Genomic DNA, 21,541 nt, shown 5'->3' with positions numbered 1-21,541 from the left:
CCACGAAGACCATCGTGCCTCCTCCTGGGATTGTTGGATTCAATGAAATAAAACAACTAGCAGGGTGCTTGGCCTACTGGAGGCCCTTAGCAGATGTTAGTATCCTCCTACGATGAGATATAAATATTAGACTCCACCCCTCGCCCCCCTGCCAGGAAAGAAAACAGGTTCCTGGCTTTCATTTTAGTGGGGCAGAAAAAGGATATAAAAGCGTATATGCAAAATAACCAAAAGCCTTTGGCCTGGGTAAGGTACTGCTGGCTCCGGGCTCAGGACAGGACTCCGTGCCCCAATTCCCTCCTTCCCGCACTTCCCCATCCCCGCCGCAGGGAATCCAGGCCTCTTCCTCAGCAAACTCTGGCCGCTTCTGCACGGTACCGCACCACGACCTCAGCCTGTTTCTCCCGCTGCTAGGGACGGCGGGCGTCCGGCGACAGGAGGTGTGGCGGCCCCTTTAAGCAGCGAAGCTCGTGTTGCAATCGCAGCCTTGGGAACCGGTCCTTTCCGGGGGGTGGAGCCTGTGCCAGTAGCGGCGGCCAACCAAAGCGCGGCATTTTCCGCGGGAGATCCGAATTTCGCGGCACGCAGTTTGGCGCTAAAAAAAAAAAAAAAAAAAAAAAAAAGAGAGAGAGAGAGAGAGAGAAGAAGGAGGAAAAAAAAGAGGCAGAGAAAGACTTGGGGACCAGAGAGCCAGGCGAGAGGGAGTCGGTGCAATCGGCCCCTCTTTCCCGTCCGAGCGCATCGCTTCTCCTCCGAGCCCCCGGCGACCCCAGAGACCCCTACCGGGAGCCAGCCAGACCCCAAGCGCCGAGGCCTTTCGGGGGCGCGGGGCCGTCCCGGGTCGCCGTCGCCCTCGGGGTGGGACAGCCACTGGCCGTGCCGCCGCCGCCGCCGCCGCCGCGGGGCTATCTCCAAGCGGGGATCTCCAAGCGCTGCTCAGCTCGGCCGCTGGCCAGGAGGGGAGGGTCCGGCCTTGCCCCGCAGGCGTCCATTGGCGGCTTTCCCTGGCCTCCGCGCCATGCCTCGGGCGGTGTGAGCCTCCGCGGGCTCCGGAGCCCGCAGGTGCCTGCGGGCGCGCCAGGCCGGGTTGAGGAGGGGGCGTTGCGCTCGCCATGCTGCGAGGGCCCCGGGCCCTGGCTCCAGCCGCCGGGCCGCCCTCGAAGGGACTGCACGCGATGAGCCCTACCGAGCTGTGGCCGCCCGGCCTCAGCAGCCCCCAGCTCTGTCCGGCCACCACCACCTACTACACCTCGCTGTACCCGCAGACTGTGCCTCCCACTGCGGCGCCCGGCACCTGCCTCGACGCCACCCCCCACGGACCGGAGGGCCAAGCTGTGCGATGCGTGCCGGCTGGCCGGCTGCCGGTAATGCTGGGGACCTCCCCACCGCCGCCCACCGCTTCTCCCTCTGCTTTTGCGGGTGTGGGAAAGGAGGGAGGGGCGCCTGGGACCCAGTTTGAACGAAGCAGGTCGAGTTGAGGAGGGAAAAGAGGGCTTTCAGCTTCCAGAACAACCCATTGCCCTGCATATCTGAATTGAAGGAGCCCTTCGTTTTCGGACTTGGGATGAAAAAACCATGCATTGGAGTGGAATGAGCACTGGACTGGGAGTGCGGAGACTCAACCCACTACCCCCAGTGCACCGTGTGACCTTGAGGAAGTCCACGGAGCTGACATCGCCACCACTCCTTCATTCTTTCATTCATTGTTTGGTCCAGAAACTGGTACTGGGCATCTGCTATGGCACAGGTATAGGGCTTGGTCTAGGCGTAGAATGGGGGACTTTAAGATGGGGGGCAGGGATGGGGTGTCTCTCAGGTCCAGTCTAGCTTGGACAGACTCTGAATTTCCTGTACAGCCACTCTTTCCCAATTATCTGCCCATGGCTCTCCCAGGCCCAGTCTTCCCTCCCAGACAGCCAGTAGCAGGTGCAGACTGGGGGCAGCCCCCTAGGTTTCCTATTCGGATGGTCTTTTCCTTCCTCAAGCCCCCAGGCCATTGCCAGGGAGGGCCTTAAATGTGGTGGCACCAGGTACAGGGTGTGTTTTGTGGGAGTGGAATTCCTGGAGCCCTTGAGAATGGAAACAACCATAGGGTAGAGGTGGGTGGGGTGGGAAAAGCCCTGGAGAACTGGGTGGTGGATGGGGAGCTTGGTTTCTGGTCCTGACTGCCACTAGTTCAGTGTGGCCCTGGACAAGTCTTGGCCCCAGTCTGGGCTTACATTTCCTTTTCTTGAAAATGCACCTGTCCATGGCATAATTGGGCTAACTCATCTCAGGTCATTTCCAGCTCCTGGTCCTGGATTTTGGAAAGCGGCTCCAGAAAGGGGAGATGGGGGTGCTGTAGTTTGCTTCGTTGTGAGTGGTGTAGATAGGTTCAGGTACAGAGAGATAAGACCAGCCCTCCCTGCCGTAGAGGCATTTGGTCAGACCTTTGTTGGTGGACAGGCACAGACCCCCAGCCTTCCCCGGATGCAGCAGGCACAAGTCCCTGTTAGGGGAATCACGCTTTGCCCATGCTCAAGGCGTTAAACTTTCCAGAGCCCCTTCCTGCACGAGGGAGCCAGGGGTGCTTATCCCATTTCACAGGTCAAACAGCCAAAGATAATTGAGACTGGGTATCTATCTTTATGCTCAGCGTTTTACAGCCTAACACAGTTTTGTACCCTGGGAAGGAGGAGGCCTTAGTAGCTCCGGGGAGAAGCTGAGGCACAGGATGAAGATATGATCTGTCCAAGGTCATGCAGGGAGGTGTATGACCAAGGCTGGTGATCATTGGTCTCTTCTCTGCAGCCTTGACTTTCTGCAGTACTGCCTGACTGAGGAGCTGGGTGCCCCGGGCGGGGGAAGGGGCTCAGTGGAGGGTGCAGTCTTCTCTGGCCAGCTGCTTTCAGGCGCCCAGGCGGGGTTTCAGTGGCTGCGTTTCAGTAACAGCTGTGGTTTTGAACTGCTTCCCTCCCAGAGGAGCCCGAGTGCATCTGTCTGTAGCTCCCTCCCAGAGGGGCTCAGTGATCACAGCAAGAATGGTTCTCTTTTACTGAACGCCTCTTGTGTGCCAGTCACTGCTTGGCACTCCTCACACTCGTTATCTTGGCCAAGATGCTTGGGATGAGGCATCTTACAGATGAGGAAACTGAGCAGAGACGTGAAGTCACTTGTCCAAGTCACAAGCCAAGAAGTGGGAGAGTCTCCTTGCATCAGACTGCCCTAAAGGCCTGTCAGGCCCAGAGCCCCCTCTCCCATCAGATGCCCTCTGGCCCCCAGCCCCATGGGCAGGCCTGGCCCCCCGCTTACTCATTTTACCAGGGCGGGACCTGGAGCAGCTCCAAACCCAACCCTGGGTGTGGCTGCCTGGGTTGTGGCCAGGCTGCAAAGGGCAGGGTGAGTAGGATCTATTGGGGAGCTGCTGTTTAAAGGGACCTCGGGGATGGCAACCAAGTTCAGTGGCAGCATAGAAGCCTGAGCCCTGGTCTCCTCACTCGCTGTCTGGGGCTCTTTCCAGCACCCTCTGGGGAAGGCTTGGGATGTTCCTCTACGGAGTCCCTAGTCCAGCCGGGCACATTACATGATTCTGTCTTATTCCTATGGGACTCTGTGAAGAGGGTGGGATTCTGCACGGTTCTTCTTCTTTTCGTCTGGCTTTTCCAAAGTCCCCTTAAGAAGCTTGAAAGCAAAGGAGCATGTTAAGGAACAACCCTCTGAGGCGGGTCAGATGTGGAAGTGCAGGCTGCTGAGTGGTAGGGCTGGGATCTGGAACACTTGCTCCTACCCCCACTGCCTAAATTAGGACTTGGGGCTTGGAAAAAGCCTGGCTTCATTCCTTGAGTGACCTTGGGCAAGTCACTTCCCTTCCTTTGAGCCCCACCTTGGGCACCTTGCTGCCCAGAGTGGGGTTGCATCTGGGTATCTCTGGCCCCCTCATTTCTGGGCCTGCCTCTTCTCCCGAGGGGTCAGTGGGGAGCTTGAATCCTAACCAGGCCTTTAAGAAACAGCCAAAGGGGCTGCCTCCTAAGAGGGTCCAGATTAGAGCAAATGTGCCTTGGCTCTTGGCACATTCCTGTCTCTTCAGCTTCCCTCTGCACTTCAGCTTCCCTCTGCACTTCCCCCTTGCTCGCTGCTCTGGACCTTTAGTGATGGTGGCTTCAGTGTGTGAGCCAGGAGCTTTGCTGCACTGTCGCTGGGTCCCCGGCCAGGGTGGAGCAGAGTATGCCCATTTTACAGGTGGGGCTCCAGAGGTCAACTGACTTGCTGAGCTCACCCAGCTAACAAGGGGGGAAGCCTGGAAGGGAACCCAGAGGGATCTGACTCCAAGCCTTTGCTCTGGCTCTTCTTGGCCCTCATCTTCCTGGGCTTGTCCTCTGCCACCTCTGTTCTGTAGGCTCAGGCACATCCATGGGCCATGCCCCAAGGTATCAGGGAGATGTCCTTAGGTGAGGGTCATTTAGCTGCTTTGGGATGCTTGAAGTACAGGGTAAGGGGAGGGACTGTAAGGGAAGGGAGGGAACTGGTATGTGTATATAAAGTAATGGGGGGCTGGTGGGCACAACCAGGCCTCGGCTCAAGTTCCAGCAAAATCTGGGGGAATGTGTGCAAAAGAGCTGAGACGGCCTGGCACGTGGCTTTGGAGTCAGACAATCCTGGGTTCAAACTCTGGCTCTGCCTTTTGTCTGTGTGACCTTGGGGTTCATGCCTTACCCCCTCTGAGTCTCCGTTTCTCTTCTGCCAAGAGAGATTGCCAGGACTGATGGTGCAGGACTGATGGGCACGTGATAGGCCTAGTGCAGATACTTCATTCAAGGTCCTTCCTTCTCCCTGCTCTGCAGGTAGTGAGGCTTTTGCTTGTGTTCCGTGAACTCAGCAGGGCCTGGCTCCTGTTGGGTGGGGGAGGTGGGTGGCATTGGGGAGACTCTGGGCTGCCCCACTTCTGTCCTGGGTAAAACTCAGCTTGACTTCTCTTCCTCTCCCTGCTCTTGGCATTCCTTCTTGAGGGATGGGGGAAGGGTCCTCAGATGGACAACCTCGATCAGGATTGACAAAGACTTTGGAGTTCACCAGGTCCCAGTTACTTGAGCTGTTAAATGGGGCTTGGTGGTGCTGGGGATACTCAGTGAGGTGATGAATGTTGGGGCTCGGCCCAGGGCATGTGGAAGTTCTCAGGGAATGGCTGGACCTTTCTCTAGAGACAAGATAAGTCACATTCCCTAGGATCTCACCAGCTGAGAGGTTAGAAAAAGAATATGCCAGAGGGTCTTCAAGAGGAATGAGCAGGGACGTGTTTGGATCATGTCCAGGACTGGATAGGGGTGGACGAGAGGAACATCATATCCAGGCTCCTCAAACCAAGGAGCGGGTCTCCTGGAATCAGTCCAGGAGGACTGCCTGGAGGAGGCAGGAGCAGGGAGGGGAGCTGATAGCAGGAATGGCTGTCACCACTTCCCACACCTGTCAGCCCAGCTGTGCTCAGCAGCAGTTAGAAGTGTCAGACCCGCCAAGCATGACCTCACTGTTAGAGGTTAAAATAGGCCTCTCTGCTCCAGCCAGCTTCAGGGTGTCTGGGTGATTAGGGAAGAGGGAGAGGAAGGAAATAGGCTCGGGGCCCCCTGAAGGGTGTGTCAAAGAAGAGGCCAAGCCTGGATTTCAGGAAGGGAGTCTGCATTTTCTGAACACCTACTGTGTTGTGCTGAGCCGTAGGGTGAGCACTTGGCAAGGGTTATCTCCTTGGTTTCTCACCGTGGCTCCTCAAAGCAGGTGTTTTCTGCCTCATTTTACAGAGGAGGAAAGTGGCCCTTAGCTGTTGCGTACTTCCCCAAGTCACACACACACACACACACACACACCCATGCAGGGAGCCCACGAAGGAGCTGGGAGAGTCAAGTCCAGGCCTCTGACCTCTGCCCCAGTGCCCCAGTACCCTAGCCCTGCCCCTACCCAGCCCTAACAGGAGAGAGGCCCCTTCCGGGCCAGTGCAGCTTCTGGGCCTAACTGGGGCCTGGTGGCAGCGGGGTGAGGAGCAGATGTCTGTGGTTCCATTTCCCTAGCAGGTGTTTCCCAAGCTTGGCGGGAACAGGCAGGGGGAGCAGGGGGACCTCAGCTGTTTGTCCTTGAGATGCAGGGGAGGGATTCATTGTCTGCCCCTCTCAGCCAAGAAAGATTGGCAAATAGAGTCTATTCAGGAGGCCCCCGGGGCCCTTGAGCTGGAGCCCAAACATGGGGGTGGGGAATGTTTGCTCGGCTTCCCACTGTGGGCACCTCCCTGGGGTGTGGCACAGAGCCAGGAAGTCCCCTGGGCCTGGGCGGATGCCCAGCCCCACCCTGATAAGGGCCAGCTGTGGGGCTGTGATGGGCACCAGGGCAGGCTGGGCCAGCTGCTCATGCACTTGGTGGGGCGGGAGGCGCTCCCCAGCCTGATGTGGTTTAGGTCCTACCCACCTCTTCCTCCCTGCTTCAGCCTCTGGGCTTGGGGGTTGGGGATGGCGGATGTAGAAGTGACCTTGGGGCCCATTATGACAGAACCCTGAGCCCTTGGCCAGACTGGCTTCGGAAGTCTTCGAGTACCCGCACCTCAGGCTGAGGTTCAGGACTCCTTTTCCCCCCAAAATCTCGCTTGGCCAGTCACTGCTGTTTCCTCACCAAGTGCCGAGATGTTTCCCCGGGACTGGTGGTAAACTGAGGCACAGAAAGCCGCTGCCGGTGGCCTCCATGCTTTGGCTCCGACTCGGGGAAAGATTGAAAGAGGAATGATACTCAAACTCTGACTCTCTCTCCTCTCTCCAAGGCCAAAAGGAAGCTGGACCTGGAGGGGATCGGGAGGCCCACGGTCCCTGAGTTCCGGACTCCCAAGGGGAAGTGCCTTAGAGTGGACGGTCTCCCCAGCCCCAGAAGTAAGCCGCACAGATGGGGCATCTAAGGGCAGGCTCAGGAGGAGGGTGGGAAGGGAGGGCAGGCTGGGGCAGAGGGCAGCGGCCCTACCCACATCAGCAGGAGTGATATTTGTGGCACACTTCCCGGTTTACAAAGCATCTTCCTCTGCCTTCTCTCACGGGACCCTGCCAGTCGTCAGTACTGTCCCCCTTTCCCTATGAGGCTGTCAGAGACTCAGAGCCTGAGTGATTTGCCCAAGGTCACACTGGTGGTGGCGGGGGAGGGGTGTCAGGGCCCAAACCCAAGCGGGCACAGCCTCTCCCACACCACGCACCACTCTCGTGACCTCAAGTGACTGATGTTTCACTTGGGAGCTTTCTTATTTTTTTTAAAAAAAGTTTGTATTTAGTTCAGTCTGACCTTTTCTAAAAGAGAGACTCCAGCTCTGAGAGGAGCAGGGCTAGTCGGGGTCTTTATCCCACAGGTAGAGAGCTGAGTGAGTGATTCCAAGGGAAGCCTGGATTCTGGATTGGTCTAAACCGTGAAGATCCTGGGGCTGCTTGGGCGGGGGGGGGGGGGGGGATGTCTTTCAAAAGCTAAGCTGCAGGAAATTTCTACTTCTGCCTCTTGATATATTCAGTCAACATCCTGGTTCCAGCCGGAGTTTTAGAAAATTTGGGGGGTCAGAGACCTCATGAAGAAGGTATGTCACTGGGTGGGAAGCATGAGGGTCGGGGATCTGGGCAGGGCTCTGGTCCACCCTGCCGTGAGCCTTAGCTGTCTCTTCTGTAAAACAAAGCCCAGCTGGGTCAGGGAGGTCAGGAAAGCTGGCCCTCCTGTGTGGGTAGAGGCTGCCTGCAACATTTTATTGAGAGACACTAGGAGCACTGATCATTCAGTAATGTCTCCCAGGGACCCCAAACCTGACCAAAGCCTCCTGGTGCCGAATGCCTGCCATCCGTATGTGATGGGGTCTGAAAATCCCCTTCCGGAGGAATCTCACACTCTTCAAAGCTCAGTTTCCAGAACTCTTCCGCGGCTAGCTTGCTGTAGGACTTTGCAAGTCACTTGATTGCCAAAGCCCTCTTGTGGTTTAAGATACTGCCGCTGGGATGTAGTCTTGTGACATCAACCCCATTAAGAAAGTCTCTTTTTTTCACGAACCTGCCCCACTTGGTATTATAGGACTTATTCCTTTCAGATAATCATTAGGCTATACGTGGAAAGAAAAAGCAAGTCGAAAAATGTGCCCAAGTCCCAGTCCATCCTTCTCTTTCTCTCATTACCCTAATTCCAGATTTCTGGCAAAGCTGGCTGGAGAGAGGAATGGTTAAGAAGACAGACTCTGCAGCCAGGCTGCCTGGATTTAAATCCCAGCTTTGGCACTTTCTAGCTGAGTGAGCTGAGCAAGTCACTTTCCCTTTCTGTTCCTCGGTAGTCTCATCCATGAAATGGGGATGGTTGTGCAGCAGCCTCTTAGGGGGTTGCAAGGATTGAATTTGTTGTATATGGAAAGTGCTTAGAACCGTGATCCCACACTCAGTCTCAGTGCTTGTCATCATTGATGGTGGGGGTGTTGATACGGCTCCCTTAAGCTATGGTGGGAAGGTGCTCTGAACCAGGAGTTAGAAGAGGCTTGGTCTCCAGTCCTGTCCCTGCCCCTGACTGTGAGACCTTGAACAAGTCACGTTCCCTTTCCAGGTCTCAGGTTCCCTGCCTGGACAGGGGTGGCGAACGACCACGAGGTTTACAGAGCCTCGCGGTGCTCTGTAAACTGGAGAGTGGTTGTTCCTGTGTTCATGGGAAGGGCGGTACCTGTTAGGTCCCCATCTGTGGACGAGGCTGCCCAGGCTGGCTCTCCCTGAGCGGTGACAGGGCCCCTTTCTCCCTCAGCCCCCAAGTCCCCTGGAGAGAAGACTCGTTATGACACATCGCTCGGGCTGCTCACCAAGAAGTTCATTTACCTCCTGAGTGAATCCAAGGATGGGGTCCTGGATCTGAACTGGGCTGCCGAGGTGCTGGACGTGCAGAAACGGCGCATCTATGACATCACCAACGTGCTGGAGGGCATCCAGCTCATCCGCAAGAAGGCCAAGAACAACATCCAGTGGGTGTGAGTGCCTGGGCTGGGGCCGATGGTGCCCGTGGGTGCCCTTGCCGTGGGTGAAGGTGGGGGAGGGGCACGATATCCAGCAGGTGGGGTGGCGGTGGGACGGGGGCTGGCGCCGAGAGCAACATCCCATAGGCTTACATGCTGGGAGCTGAGCCAAGGTATTGAAGAAGGATTTCTAGAACATGTAAAGACTAAGAGGACCCAGATCCTCTTGAATTGGGGACCCCAAGATTCCCCTGTCCAGCTTAGCAAAGTCCCCTGGACCTGGGCTGTTGCAACTGACCCTTTTTCCAGCTCAGATCTGAGTCCTCTGGGCTCCTTTCCTCCTACGAAGACCAGAGCAGACCTGCAGGGAACCCAGGCAAGGCATTTGGGGGAGGCTGGGGTGTAGGGTGGACCGTTTCGAGAGCTCTTCGAAAGCAGGGTCAGGCTTGACTTGTCTCTTTTCCCTAGCCCAGCCCCCGAACTTTAGGTTCCATTCTCAGCGGCACCCTGCCGGCTAGGCGGAACCACTGATTTGCACAGCCCAGGGAGCCCCACTGTAGACCACACTGATGGCCCCGTTCTGGGGTTTTGCACGGTCTGGGCAGGTCCACGCGGCAGCCCTAGGGTTGGGGCTCCTGGATATGGACTGAGACTGACACTGGGGAACGGCTCTCTTCCCAGAGGCAGGGGAATGTTTGAAGACCCCACCCGGCCCGGGAAGCAACAGCAGCTGGGGCAGGAGCTGAAGGAGCTGATGAGCGCGGAGCAGGCCTTGGACCAGCTCATCCAGAGCTGCTCTCTGAGCTTCAAGCACCTGACGGAGGACAAGGCCAACAAGAGATATCCTGTCTGGCTGGGGGTGGGGGGAGCGGTCAGGGAGCAGGGCCCTGCTGCATACTCTATCCATCCTGAGTTCGTGCAGAATCTCCCCATAGGGGGCAGTCTCCCTCAGGGTCCGTCATGTCTTTCTTTTCTTTTCTCCCCCCCCCTTTTTTTTTAGAGATTTTATTTATTTATTTGACAGACAGAGATCACAAGTAGCAGAGAGGCAGGCAGAGAGAGAGGAGGAAGCAGGCTCCCTGGTGAGCAGAGAGCTGATGCAGAGCTCCATCCCAGGACCCCGAGATCATGACCTGAGCCAAAGGCAGAGGCTTAACCCACTGAGCCACCCAGACACCCCTGCTTAGGCTTTTCATCCATTTTTCCCAAATGGCTCCATCATCTCATTGGTTTTAGGATCTCACCTTGTATTTCCATAAGGATGCTAGGCATTGGAGAAATGTACAAAAGTAAGACAGGTCTTACTACCTGCTCAAAGATAAGGATCTAGTCTGAGAGATAAAGTCTTTTTTTAAAAAATATTTTATTTACTTATCTGAGAGAGAAAGAGAGAGCACAAGAAGGGAAAAGGGATAAGCAGACTCCCTGTGGAGTGGGGAGCCTGATGCGGGGCTCGATCCCAGGACCTCAAGATCATGACGCAAGCCGAAGTCAGACGCTCAACTGACTGAGCCACACAGGCTCCCAAGATAGTCTAGAAAATGGACAAGAGGCACCATTTAAAAAAATTAATTAAAAAAGTGATTTGTACTCCCATTTGTTTTCTAAAGGGATCCACGGTAGCTTATGATGCTAAAAGGACCGGTAGCTGTTTTTGGTTATTTGTAAGCTGCAGAAGGAGTGAGAAAGACATGTTCAGAGGCTTTGCCTGGCAGGCTAGAGGTTTGGATTTTGACCAGTTACCTCTCTTGACTCTCGTGCCCCTACACTGGCCTATGTGACTTACCAGGACATCCGTGCTGTTGGCAACTTTAAGGAGCAGACGGTGATCGCTGTCAAGGCCCCTCCACAGACAAGACTCGAAGTGCCGGACAGGAGCGAGGTGAGAGGGGGAGCATTCGGCGGAAGGAAGGTTAAGGAGGGTCCCAGGCGGCGCTCTAGGCTCTGTGCCTGGCCCTGCCTGGCCCCAAGCTTGTCTGAACCATTCTGGTGCTTGTAGCAAGATTGGTGGTCTCTGAGCAGGGGCAGCGATGGCAGGAGCCGGAAAGGACAACAGACGTCAGCTACTGATCCAAAAAAATCTCTGCTCTTGGCACCTTTCTGCACCCACCAGCCCCTGTACTCCTGGGCCTGCACGCCGTGGTACCGGTGGCTCACCATGATCCCTTCTCACCTAGGTTAAAGACCCAAATTCTTACTGCTTTCCTAGGAGGCCCTCTGGGCTCTGATCTCACCAGCCTCTTCTCTCATTATGCCCCATTGTGCCTCTGCTTTGGCCCCTATGACTTCTTTGCTGTGTTGCCATCACACTAAGCTCGTGTCCATTATAACACATTCTGCTGCTGCTCCCTCCGGCTGAAATGCTCTTCCCTTGGACTGCCTGGTTTACTGGTATTTGTCTTACAGGTCTCAACTCAAACTTCACTTCCTCCAGGAAGGCTTCCCAGATTACCACCCCTACCCACCCCTCCCAGATTTCATAAGTTCCTGTGCTTTTCTATTGCACTTACCCTCCGTTTGCTGGAAGATACGGGTGACTATGTGATGATACTGTGCTTCGCCTGTTAGAGGGTTAGCTCCACAAAGACATGCTGCACGCCTGTGGTACCCCTGGCCCAGAGCTGGATATGTCTTAAGTGCTTGAGAAGTAATTTGTTTAATGGAAGGATGTTAAGATAAATGGGACCTTACCCCTGCCTTGAAGGAGCTCAGGACCTAGTGGGAAAAAGACCCAAGGAAGCAGTCGTGTTGCCATTTATAGATTTAAGGTGCTTTGAGGGCCCAGAGAAAGGACAGACAGAGGAAGAGCCCATAGACGGTTACAGGTATTGGGTCCTCAAGAATGACCAGGACGTTTGTCAGGGGGAACAGGAGTAGAGAGAGGGCCCTGCAGGTGCACTGGGGAGGAGACCTGGGTGCGTGTTGGAATGGCAGGGGTGTGTGATGGTGGGAGGGAAGAAGCAGAGGAGGGAAGGCCAAGTATGAGGACTCCTGGTTATAAGCAGCAGAAAGCCAAGTCCAAAGGGCTTAAGTCAGGGGTGAGGGGTGGAGGGGACTGTGGGAAGCCACGCGAGAGGTCCAGAGGGAAGATTTGGAAACTGCAGGCAAGGCTAGACACTTCACCCCATGCTCTCCGTCTTTCTCTGCCATTCTCTGTGCTGTTTCCATTCCTAGGTGGGTGTCCCTTTTCCGGTGGCAAAGGTAGCTTTCATGATCCCAGCCCTGCAACCCCAGTGGGAAGGGAGCCTCCATTTCCAAGTCCAGCACGAGTCCTGGGTCTGATGCTCGGGACCTGAGCTGAGTCGTGTGCTTCCCTGAACTAGTCACCATCACTGTGACCTTCCAGGCCTGCTCTCCAAGCTCACCCACTGGAGCTGGGAAAAGTGTTGTCCCCCCAAACTACATGACTTGAGAGTGGCAGAGGAGTGGTTTCCCAAGGGAAAATCGAGATGTTCTCCCTCACAGAAGGGAGCCTGGGGGCCAGACAGGCAGAAGGAGCAGTTGTCCCCCTCGGGTCAGATGGGGCAAGCGTGGGGGCCCAGCTCAGGAGTGTGGCTTGCTCACGTGGGTGGTGGGAGGCCGGGGTGTCCATCCATTCGGCCGAACCCATGAGTCAGTGCCCAGCCGCCCAGAGTCATGACCTGGCTTCTCTTCTTCCTCTAGGAGAACCTGCAGATATACTTGAAGAGCACCCAGGGGCCCATCGAAGTCTACCTGTGCCCAGAGGAGGTGCAGGAGCCCGACAGTCCTGCCAAGGAGCCCCTCCTGCCGACCTCCACCCTTGGCTCCAGCCCTGACTCCACCCAGCCCAGCAGCAGCACGGACCCTGGGATGACAGAACCCGTGGCATCCCCAGGTAGATCCCTCTGTCCAGAGGAGCAGCAAATGGGAGAGCCCCCAGCTTTCCAGTTTCCTCCTCCACGGCAACATTTGTTGGGCAAGGGGAAGCTCGCACTTTACATAAAGCCTGTGTGTGTGTGTGTGTGTGTGTGTGTGTGTTCTTGTCTCAGTCAGGAGGCTGATGCTGTTCTGGGCTGAGGCTGTTCTGGGTCTTGGGTTTGAAACCCTGCACTTCTAACTACCAACTGTGTGACCTTGGACAAGTCACTTAACCACTCTTTGCCTTAGCCTCATCTCTAAGTTGGGCACAGTAACAGTATCTACTTTGTAGGTTGTGAAGATTGAATGAGTTCATATAGGGAAAGCCCTTGGGATGGTACCTGGCAATAACTGCTGGCTATTCTTGTCATTGTTAACCTGCCAGTACTGCTAGAACCACACTTCCATGAGGACTACAACCAGCAAAGCCTCTGGCGCTCAGGAAGCCCACAGTAAATGGGAGCTACAGATTTTTTTTTTTAATTTTATTTATTTAACAGACAGAGATCACCAGTAGGCAGAGAGACAGGCAGAGACAGGCTCCCCACTTAGCAGAGAGCCCGATGCGGGGCTCGATCCCAGGACCCTGGGATCATGACCTGAGCTGAAGGCAGAGGCTTTAACCCACTGAGCCACCCAGGTGCCCCGGCAGCTACAGATTTTTGGAGGAAGGCTCAACTAAGATTTTTTAAGTCACAGCTATGTACTGGGTACATCTATGTTATCACATTACTTTTCATAGCAGTTCTTGAGATAGGCATTATTGTTCCCGGTTTAGAGATGAGTAAACTGAGGCAGAGAGGTGATGTGACTTGCCCAAGGTCTCCTTGGGCAACAGAACTGTGTCTTGACCCTCTGTCTCTACACACGTAGCCCAGTCCTCTCTCCGTGAGGCTTGGAACAGATCAAGGAAGGGGTTGCTGACCGGAGCAGATCCCCCTTGCTGGGAGGTGGACCGTACAGCTAAAGCTGGCTCTACCTGGCAACAAGTAGCATGAGGCAGTCATCAAGGAGCAGAGAGGCGGGAGAGGTCTCAGCGAAGGAGTCCAGAAGGAGTAGAAATGGGAGCCTGCGAAGGCCCTTCCCCCAGGATGGTTTTTCCTTTTACTGGTATCACACAGCAGGTCAGCCTGACACATCCTTTGAGGCTATGGAGGCCATTGTTCAACTTTCTGTTTTTTTAACTCCAGAATTCTCTTAAGTAGAACTCTGGTGTTTAAAAAAACCAGAGCTCGAACTGATGGAAGAGCCTTGGGGGGGCGTCCACAGAACACGGGCTGGATTCCATTTCTTTAACTCAAAGGTCCACAAACTATTGCCTGCAGGCCAAATCTGGCCTGTTTTTAAGGGGCCTATGAGCCAAGAATGGTTTTCATGTATTTAAAGAGTTGGGGGGCAAGAAGAAAGTGACTATGTAACAGAGACTGTAAGTATCCTGCAAATCCTACACTTGATCTTAGCCAAAAGGCCGAGAAGCCATCTGGCCCTTTACTGAAGTTTCCTCAGCCCTGATCTAACTCAGCCCTTCATTTTACACATGAATAAGCAGAAGTTCAGAGAGGGTAAGTGACTTCTCTGAGGCCACACAGCAAATTGGAGGCAGAGCTTGGACAAAAGCCCAGGCCCTCAGCTCTTCTCTGGTGATCTCTTCTCTGTCGCGCCTCTCCCTGCACCAGCCATCTGTCCCTCCGGGTACCTCCTAGGGCCTATCTCCCATGCCAGACCTGTGCCACGCCCTGTTTTCTCTCCTGCTTCGCTCTGCCTTCTCACTCCGCTGTCAACATGTGCGCAGCTCTCCCAGGTAGAGCCACTTTGACTTCAGATGTCCTCTGAGACCTGGGGCGCAATAGAGCGGGGAGAGGCCTCCAGCATAAGTAAGGGTGAAGTTTTTAACCTCAGTTTTACTGATCAGTTGTGCTCCTGGAAGGAGTAGAGGCTGACAGACTGCTTGGCGGTGGGGCAGCCTAGGAGCCAGCTCTGTGCCATGGGTGCCCCTCTCCACCCTTGTCGTGTGGCCTCTTAGTGACATCCTTGGCAAAGGGAACAGAAGGACAGTTCCTGAAAGGGGTACACACAACACACACACACACACTCACTCTCTCTCTCTCACACACACACATACTCTTACACACTTTCTCACATACGCTCTCACACTCTCTCTCACACACACACACACACTGTCTCTCAAACACTCTCTCACACATTCTTTCTCTCTCTCACACGCAGACACATACACACACTCCACGTTCTTGCCTGAAGCAGAGCCATTTTGAGGTCTGAGTGCCAGGGGCCACACGCAGTCTGGGGACCCAGGTTCTGGCATCACCAGAGGGAATCCCTTTTGCTTTGGGGCCTCAGTTTCTCTCATCTTTCATGGAGGGGCTTTGGGTATGGGTTGTCTCTACCATCTCTCCAGGCTCTCACATTCTGAGGTAAACGTGAATGTTGTTACCATGCAGGAGTCAACGCTGGGAGCCTGGGGCTTGAGTTTGCACGTCACCTGCTGTGACTTGGTGACTGTAGGCAGGACACTTCGGCACCTCAGAACCTCTGTTCGCACGTCTGTAAAACTGGGACACGTAAAACTCCCTCATGATTTCTGGGTTACAGGCAGTGAGACAGCGTGAATGTGATTTTTTAAAAAGCTTCTGTGAACCGGGCACCTGCTCTGTGTGGTCTGGAGATAGAGCGGGAGTCTGAGCCGTCAGAGTGGGCACAGATACGAGAGAGCAGCTCCCTCCTGGGTGTGATAAGCAGCGCGAGAGAGCAAGGTCCGGCCCACAGGGGTTCCACACGCCGGTTATCTCCTTACTGTTCAGCATGTCAGGGAGGTAGCACCTTCTTTCCCCTCCTGAGAAAACTGAGGCTCCTGGCCCTACAGCTGGTGAGGGCTGGGCCTGGGGTCCGAGCCTGGACCCCCGCCCCCACTCCCAAGCCCAGCCTTTCACTAGAACTTCAGGCCTCAGCAACCCACTAAAGAAACATGCTGGTTTTTTCATTCACGTACATTTAATTGGCTCCTTTGAGCCTCAGTTTCCTCATCTGCAGATAGGGGTCCAGGATTACCTCCTGTGGGGCCCCTTAAGGAGGTGAAACACCCCTGTCCTTGAGATCAGGGCTGGCCATGCCTTGGTAAACCAGAGCTCCTCTTATTTTTATTTATTTACTTATTCACTTATTTATTTGAGAGAGAGAGTGAGAGAGCATGAGAGGGGAGAAGGTCAGAGGGGGAAGCAGACTCCCTGCAGAGCAGGGAGCCCAATGTGGGACTCGATCCCGGGACTCTGGGATCATGACCTGAGCCAAAGGCAGTTGCTTAACTGACTGAGCCCCCCAGGCACCCCCACAGATACACAGCAAGTAAGAGGCTGATCAGGCAGGCGGACACACCAGCACGGCTCTGTTTTCCAAGGAATGCTTGGTTGGGGTTTAAGGCATGACTCAAACGGTGAGATTCTGGGCGTCAGGATATATTTGGGGGGATTCCCAACACCCTATTCCTCGTCCCTGTGTAGGAAGTCGCCCTGTGATATCTAAAGAGAAATGCTTTTGGTGTGCTCACAGCAGCCGAGCCAGTGTAGCTGGAGAGGCTGCGTGGGAGCGGAAGGAGGCGGGGCAGAGGGAACAGAAAGGCCGGCGGGTGCTACATCCTGCGGGGTGATCTCAGTGCTGGTCAAACGTGGATTGTCTTCCAAGCCATTTTTAAGCTAAAGCATAAGGGTCAAGGCAAGGTGACTGGGAAGAAGTGTCTCGGTGGGAGACGATGGGCTAGACCAGGGTCACAGCACTGGAACTGAATGGACTGGGTGCGGGGGAAATGGCAGGATTTTTTTTTTTTTTAGATTTTATTTATTTACTTGACAGAGAGAATGAGAGAGAGCACAAGTAGGGGAGGAACAGAGGCAGAGGGAGAAGCAGGTTCCCTGCTGAGCAGAGAGCCTGATGCGGGGCTCGATCCCAGGACCCTGAGATCATGACCCAAGCCCAAGGCAGAGGCTTAACCTCACTGAGCCACCCAGGCGCCCCGGGTTTTTTTTTTTTTTTTTTTTCTTTTTTAAAAGATTTTTATTATTTAGTAATCTTTACACCCAACATGGGACTCACACTCAGAACCCTGAGATCAAGAGTCGTGTGCTCTTCCAGTGGAGCCAGCCAGGAAGGAGTAGGAGCTGGAGACCAGGAGATCCCACCTCTTTCTAGAGGTGGGAGAACAGGTGGCTGGAGCTGTGCCGGGAGAGGGAGCGTGTCCCCTGCCATTGGGTGTGAGGCATGTTTGGAGAGAAGAGGATGCCCAGTCATCCAGGGAGGGGGTGGGGGAGAGCCGTTCCTGGGCTCTGAGGTCTGACCAGAGGCTTTTGGGCACCAGCTCTAAGTGTGACCTCTGTCTGCTTGTCTCCAGCACCAGCGCTGACGCCCCAGCAAGTCCCGCAGCCGCCAGCGCCCCCGCCCCTGCCGCTTGTCCCCCTGGAGGCCGCCGACAGCCTGCTGGAGCTGCCGCACCCACTTCTGCAGCAGACCGAGGACCAGTTCCTGTCCCCGAGCCTGCCGTGCAGCTCTCCCCTGATCAGCTTCTCCCCGCCCTTGGACCAGGACGACTACCTGTGGGGCCTGGACGGGGGTGAGGGCATCAGTGACCTCTTCGACTCCTACGACCTTGGGGATTTGCTGATTAATTGAATGGCCTTGCCTGTCCCAGCAACCTGCCCTTGGCTCTACCTCCGCACAGACGGACAGGCCCTCTGCCCACATAGGGACGTGGGACACAAGGTGCTGCCCTAGGGATGGGGGGGGGTCCTCTTTTCTTTCTCACCCCCCCCCCCCCCAGCCAGCTGAAGCTATCTTGGAGAGAGGTTTTGGGTGAGGAGTGTATTAGGGGTCGGGTCCTCTCTTTCCTCATAGAAGCTGGGCCCAGGAAGGCCCATCTGGCTTCTGACCTCTGACCTCTGACATGAAGGGCCACAGGTGGGACAACCAGGTCCAGGGAAAGGCCCTCCCCTCGCCTTTTGAGGGAGGTGAATTAGGACCCTGAATTTATCAAGAAGCACTTAATTTCTTTGTATTTATTTCAGGTTGAGTTTTGTTTGTTTGTCTTCCTTGAGTTTTTAGCAGGGAGATTGTTCTAGTTTCTAGTAAGACTTCTCAGACGGGCCCAGTGCTGTCCACAGTCCGAGGGCAGCCCAGGGCTTCCTGGGCCCCAGGCCAGTCCCCGATTTCCCCGTAGCGGTAGACTGGGTCTCTGGGGGCTGTCCAGTCTGCTAGAACGCTACTTGCACTTCGGCCTTGTAATTCTAGTAAGTGGTGGCCACAGGCCCTTTGGCTCCTCCTGCCCATCCTCTCGCGCTGAGGCACCAGCCTTCGGTTTCTGGCCTCCTCTGTCCCAGGGATGGTTGCAGGGAGCCCTCCCGGGGAGGCGGCATCAAGGCTCCAGGTGTGGAGACCCACTTCTGTGGAATCCCCTACCTCTCCATTCCCTTAGAACAGGAAAAACCACCTTCCAGGGAGTCAGCACTGAAAGGCCCCCCCTCCCCAGGGAAACACAGACAGGAATGTGGAAGCAGCTAGAGGGCTCCGTTTGCGCCTCTGCTTGGGACAGGGGCTGTCTTACCCTGAGTACCTGGGAGGGAGTGGCAGCCCCATTTAGAGAAAGGTGGGGTTAAAGCAAGAAACTGCCAGAAAGCAGCCCCTCTGGAAGCTGCTCTTATCATCCTCCCCTTCCCTGGAAGGATTTGTTTACTGAAGGGAGTAATTCTTTAAGGATCTCTTCTTCTCGGCAGCTCTCACACAGACCCCCCCCCTGCACCCCAGGACAGAGGTAACCAGGGCTTGGTGGCATTTTAGCTCGTTTTGTCACTGGAATGCCGAAGGGCTGGCAGAGTGTTTATTGCAGACCAGACCTTTGCCCTGATGGGGAGAGGGGCTTATGTTACCTCTTGAGGCTTAGGGTCCTGAGAAGGATTCTTGCCCTGGCCTGCTCCCCGCCCCCAGAGGCTTGACCATCCCACAGTGTCTCTGCAGCCCACTTGGGTGTGAGGGATGAGGTCAGCTCTCTTCCCCACCCAATGTGGGGCGGGGCTGCTCTGGACTAAACCAAGGCTGTGCCCTCTGGAGAGAGGCAGCCAGGAATGGTGGTCTTAGAGGCCCACCACCTTCCCTCAGGGAGCTAGGTTTCCTCAGGGGCTTGGCTGGGCAGCACTTTTTTTTTTTTTTAAGTTTGTAGCATTAAGTTGGTTTTAAATATGAAGTTGGCCTCATGGGATGGCTCCTGAGTTACCCAGAAGCTGGCATCTGAAGCTGGGGATGTGGGCTTCTTTGGGGGTGGGTCTGGTGTGAGTTAATGCTTGCATGGGGACAGCGTGCCTTGTCATTTTCACAGCTTCCCGGGCCCCTGACTGTGCCCTCTCAGGAACAGATGTCCCGCTCTGGAAACAGGGTTTATTTTGTAGGCTTTACAGACATGCTGTTGGTGTCCCCTCTCCAGATACTCACAGAGGTGTCATCAGAAGCCTGCTTGGAAGCCCACTATGTCCAGGGGCAAGGGACTACCTCAGCCCTTGGGCAGGGGACAGGAGTGTTGCTTGGAATCCTGTTGGGGGCCTGTGGGGCCTAGATGGCTTCGCTGTTCTGAGGTGTCTGGGCTGCCGTTTAGCTATGTCCCATGTCTGAAGACAGAGACGTTTGACTTCCATGCCTTTGGCTCTGTCTAGAATCTTCCAGAATTAAATCAGAGAAAAGAGAGACGAGGCCTACAGGACTCACTGGGAACGGGTTTACTAGTAAAGTCTGGCCAGAATTCAAGCTCATTCTCCAAATGCTGGGCCGTAGTGCTGGACAGAGGGGCTGCCCCTTGGGCCCATGGTCTGTACCCTGAGCAGCTGTCCCTGTCCAGTGCTATCCCCTCCACACCCTGCCTGGCCCCTGGGGCTGGACCGCCCAGGCCAAGCCTCAGGCTGTGGGGGGGTGACAAGCTCACACCTCTTCCTTGCCAGCGACACTTGAAACCTCTCAGGAGTTGCATCGAGAGCTTTAAAAATGTCTGTTCGATGGTATTTCCTTTATGGGCCATGTAAACTTTAGAACTAGGGTGGAAGAAAAGCCACTTTTCTTTCTGAGGTACGTTATTTCTTCCAGGACATTTCCCAGCCCTACAGGCAGCCCCCAAGTCACCTATGTCGCACGGGGGCACCAGAGGCTCGGGGGCTCCAGGGAACTCAGTAGGTGAAGTTGTGGAGGTTCGGCCCCGCTCCCGTGTCCCTTCCCACGAAACGTGTTCGCTAGAGCAGCGTGAGGTCCCTTCTCTGTGGCAACGCTGTGGTTGGACCGGTGTGGTTGTGGGAGGACGAGGGGGATGGTGAAGCTCAGAAAGCTGGTTCTGAGAGGGTTTTGACTTGACTTCCCCTCCCCGAGTGTTCTCAGCCCCAGTTTTGCAGTGTTTAGTTCCTAGTAAAAGCACCTGGGTGTTCCCACGTCTGAGCGTCGTGTGGCTTGAAGTGAAAGCCTTCTGGGGTTGTTTGCAGGCAGCTATTTGGTGCTCCTCTTGGTGTCCCAGAGCCCCTACCTCCCCCTGGGACCCTTTTCTTCCACGAGGACCCTCGGTGACCAGAAGCCCAGCCAGCCTGCGGGCTCCTGGGTGAGGGAAGAAGCCTTGTGTACGGCAGGTGTGTCTTGAGGGTGATGAGGCCCAGGTCACCTGGTCCCTGTGCAGGGACTCTAGACAGGTCACTTTCCTCTGGTCTGGTTTTGCCCCAGGTCCTGCCTTGATGAGCACCGTGTAAACCTCCTTGTGTTGTGATAATCGGGCATTAAATGACAACTCTGGACACCTCAATTCTTGTGCTTTCTGAAGGTCATTACCAAGCGTGGGTCTGGTCCTCCCAGGTGGAAGGTAGGGACGATCCTGACCGCCTGGCTGATTTATCCCCAGAAATAGCCTCCCTTTCCCACACTGGCTTATTACCAAGCCTGAAATCTCACCACACAGACACTGAAAAAGTTAGCGGGTCGAGAATGGGAGCCCCTCCCCTCCTCCGTCTCCATCACCTTCCTCTCAGCTGGATGGTTGGGAAAGCTTGCGACCCACTCTCCGTCCGATCCTTCGTATCAGTGGTTCTCAAAGTGGGTTCCTCAGGTCAGCATTACTCAGGAACGTACGAGAAATGCACATTCTCAGGCTCTACCCCAGACCTTCTGAAACTCAGGGGAGGATCCAGGATCTGTGGCTTAGTGAGCTCTTGGCTGCTGAAGCTTGAGTACTCACACCCTCCCAAACTCAGTTCTGATCGTGTCTCTCCTGTTTAATGGAGGGCCCCTCTCTGCCCTCGTGACCCCTTCAATTGGCATAAAATTACGTTTGCAACATGACTCATGGCTTTTCCTATTTCTCCAGCCTCACTCACCACTCCATCCCACCACCCATAGCCACACTGGACTTCTTAGTTCCTGAAAAATATGTTTTTTCTCTGCAGGGCCTTTCCACATGCTGTTCACCCGGCATGCGCTTCCCTCCATTTCAGCTGAGCAGGTGCCTGTTTATTCCTTAAGGCCCCGTTCAAGAGTCTTTTCTTATAGAGTTTTCTCAGATACTAACATGTAACCATTAATACTTCGTACACAGATGTGGTTATTTACGGGCTATCAATACCTACTATGTGTTAGGCACTAAGGAGACAGAATAAAAATAGCCCCATCCTTAGGATGTTCATAAGACAG

The 21,541-nt window shown here is 55.1% G+C and overlaps 1 protein-coding gene and 1 long non-coding RNA gene across 4 annotated transcripts; one reads left to right on the top strand and one right to left on the bottom strand.

The window, feature by feature from the left end:
• Window positions 1-256: 256 nt before the first annotated feature.
• Window positions 257-20,660, top strand: E2F2 (E2F transcription factor 2). 3 transcript variants are annotated; one of them, XM_082684660.1, is made up of 7 exons: window positions 257-1,364; window positions 6,773-6,878; window positions 8,752-8,971; window positions 9,638-9,796; window positions 10,724-10,838; window positions 12,620-12,812; window positions 17,235-20,660. In XM_082684660.1, the coding sequence occupies exons 1-7, from the start codon at window positions 1,113-1,115 to the stop codon at window positions 17,510-17,512; spliced, it is 1,323 nt and encodes a 440-aa protein (XP_082540786.1). In that variant the 5' UTR covers window positions 257-1,112; the 3' UTR covers window positions 17,513-20,660. The 3 variants fall into 3 exon arrangements, with proteins under 3 accessions (XP_082540786.1, XP_082540788.1, XP_082540787.1); XM_082684662.1 differs by lacking the exon at window positions 257-1,364 and adding an exon at window positions 6,322-6,415; XM_082684661.1 differs by lacking the exon at window positions 257-1,364 and adding an exon at window positions 6,339-6,569.
• Window positions 10,303-10,848, bottom strand: LOC309841551. Its single transcript, XR_014299183.1, has 2 exons — window positions 10,743-10,848; window positions 10,303-10,490 (listed from the first exon to the last, which is right to left on the bottom strand). It is a non-coding gene; the product is annotated as an uncharacterized lncRNA (long non-coding RNA).
• Window positions 20,661-21,541: the final 881 nt, after the last annotated feature.

Source organism: Mustela nivalis (assembly GCF_964662115.1).
Source record: "Mustela nivalis genome assembly, chromosome: 10".
Taxonomy (NCBI): Eukaryota; Metazoa; Chordata; class Mammalia; order Carnivora; family Mustelidae; genus Mustela; species Mustela nivalis.
The sequence above is the reverse complement of the archived record's forward strand: the minus strand, read 5'-3'. Positions and strand labels throughout refer to the sequence as shown.

What these genes read in the sequence shown, in the direction of transcription:
- E2F2 (XM_082684660.1), top strand. Translation starts at nt 1,113, where the DNA reads ATGCTGCGAGGGCCCCGGGCCCTGGCTCCAGCCGCCGGGCCGCCCTCG. An exon ending in TGCCGGCTGGCCGGCTGCCG is followed by an intron (nt 1,365 to 6,772) that starts GTAATGCTGGGG and finishes CCTCTCTCCAAG; the next exon opens with GCCAAAAGGAAGCTGGACCT. An exon ending in AAGAACAACATCCAGTGGGT is followed by an intron (nt 8,972 to 9,637) that starts GTGAGTGCCTGG and finishes CTCTCTTCCCAG; the next exon opens with AGGCAGGGGAATGTTTGAAG.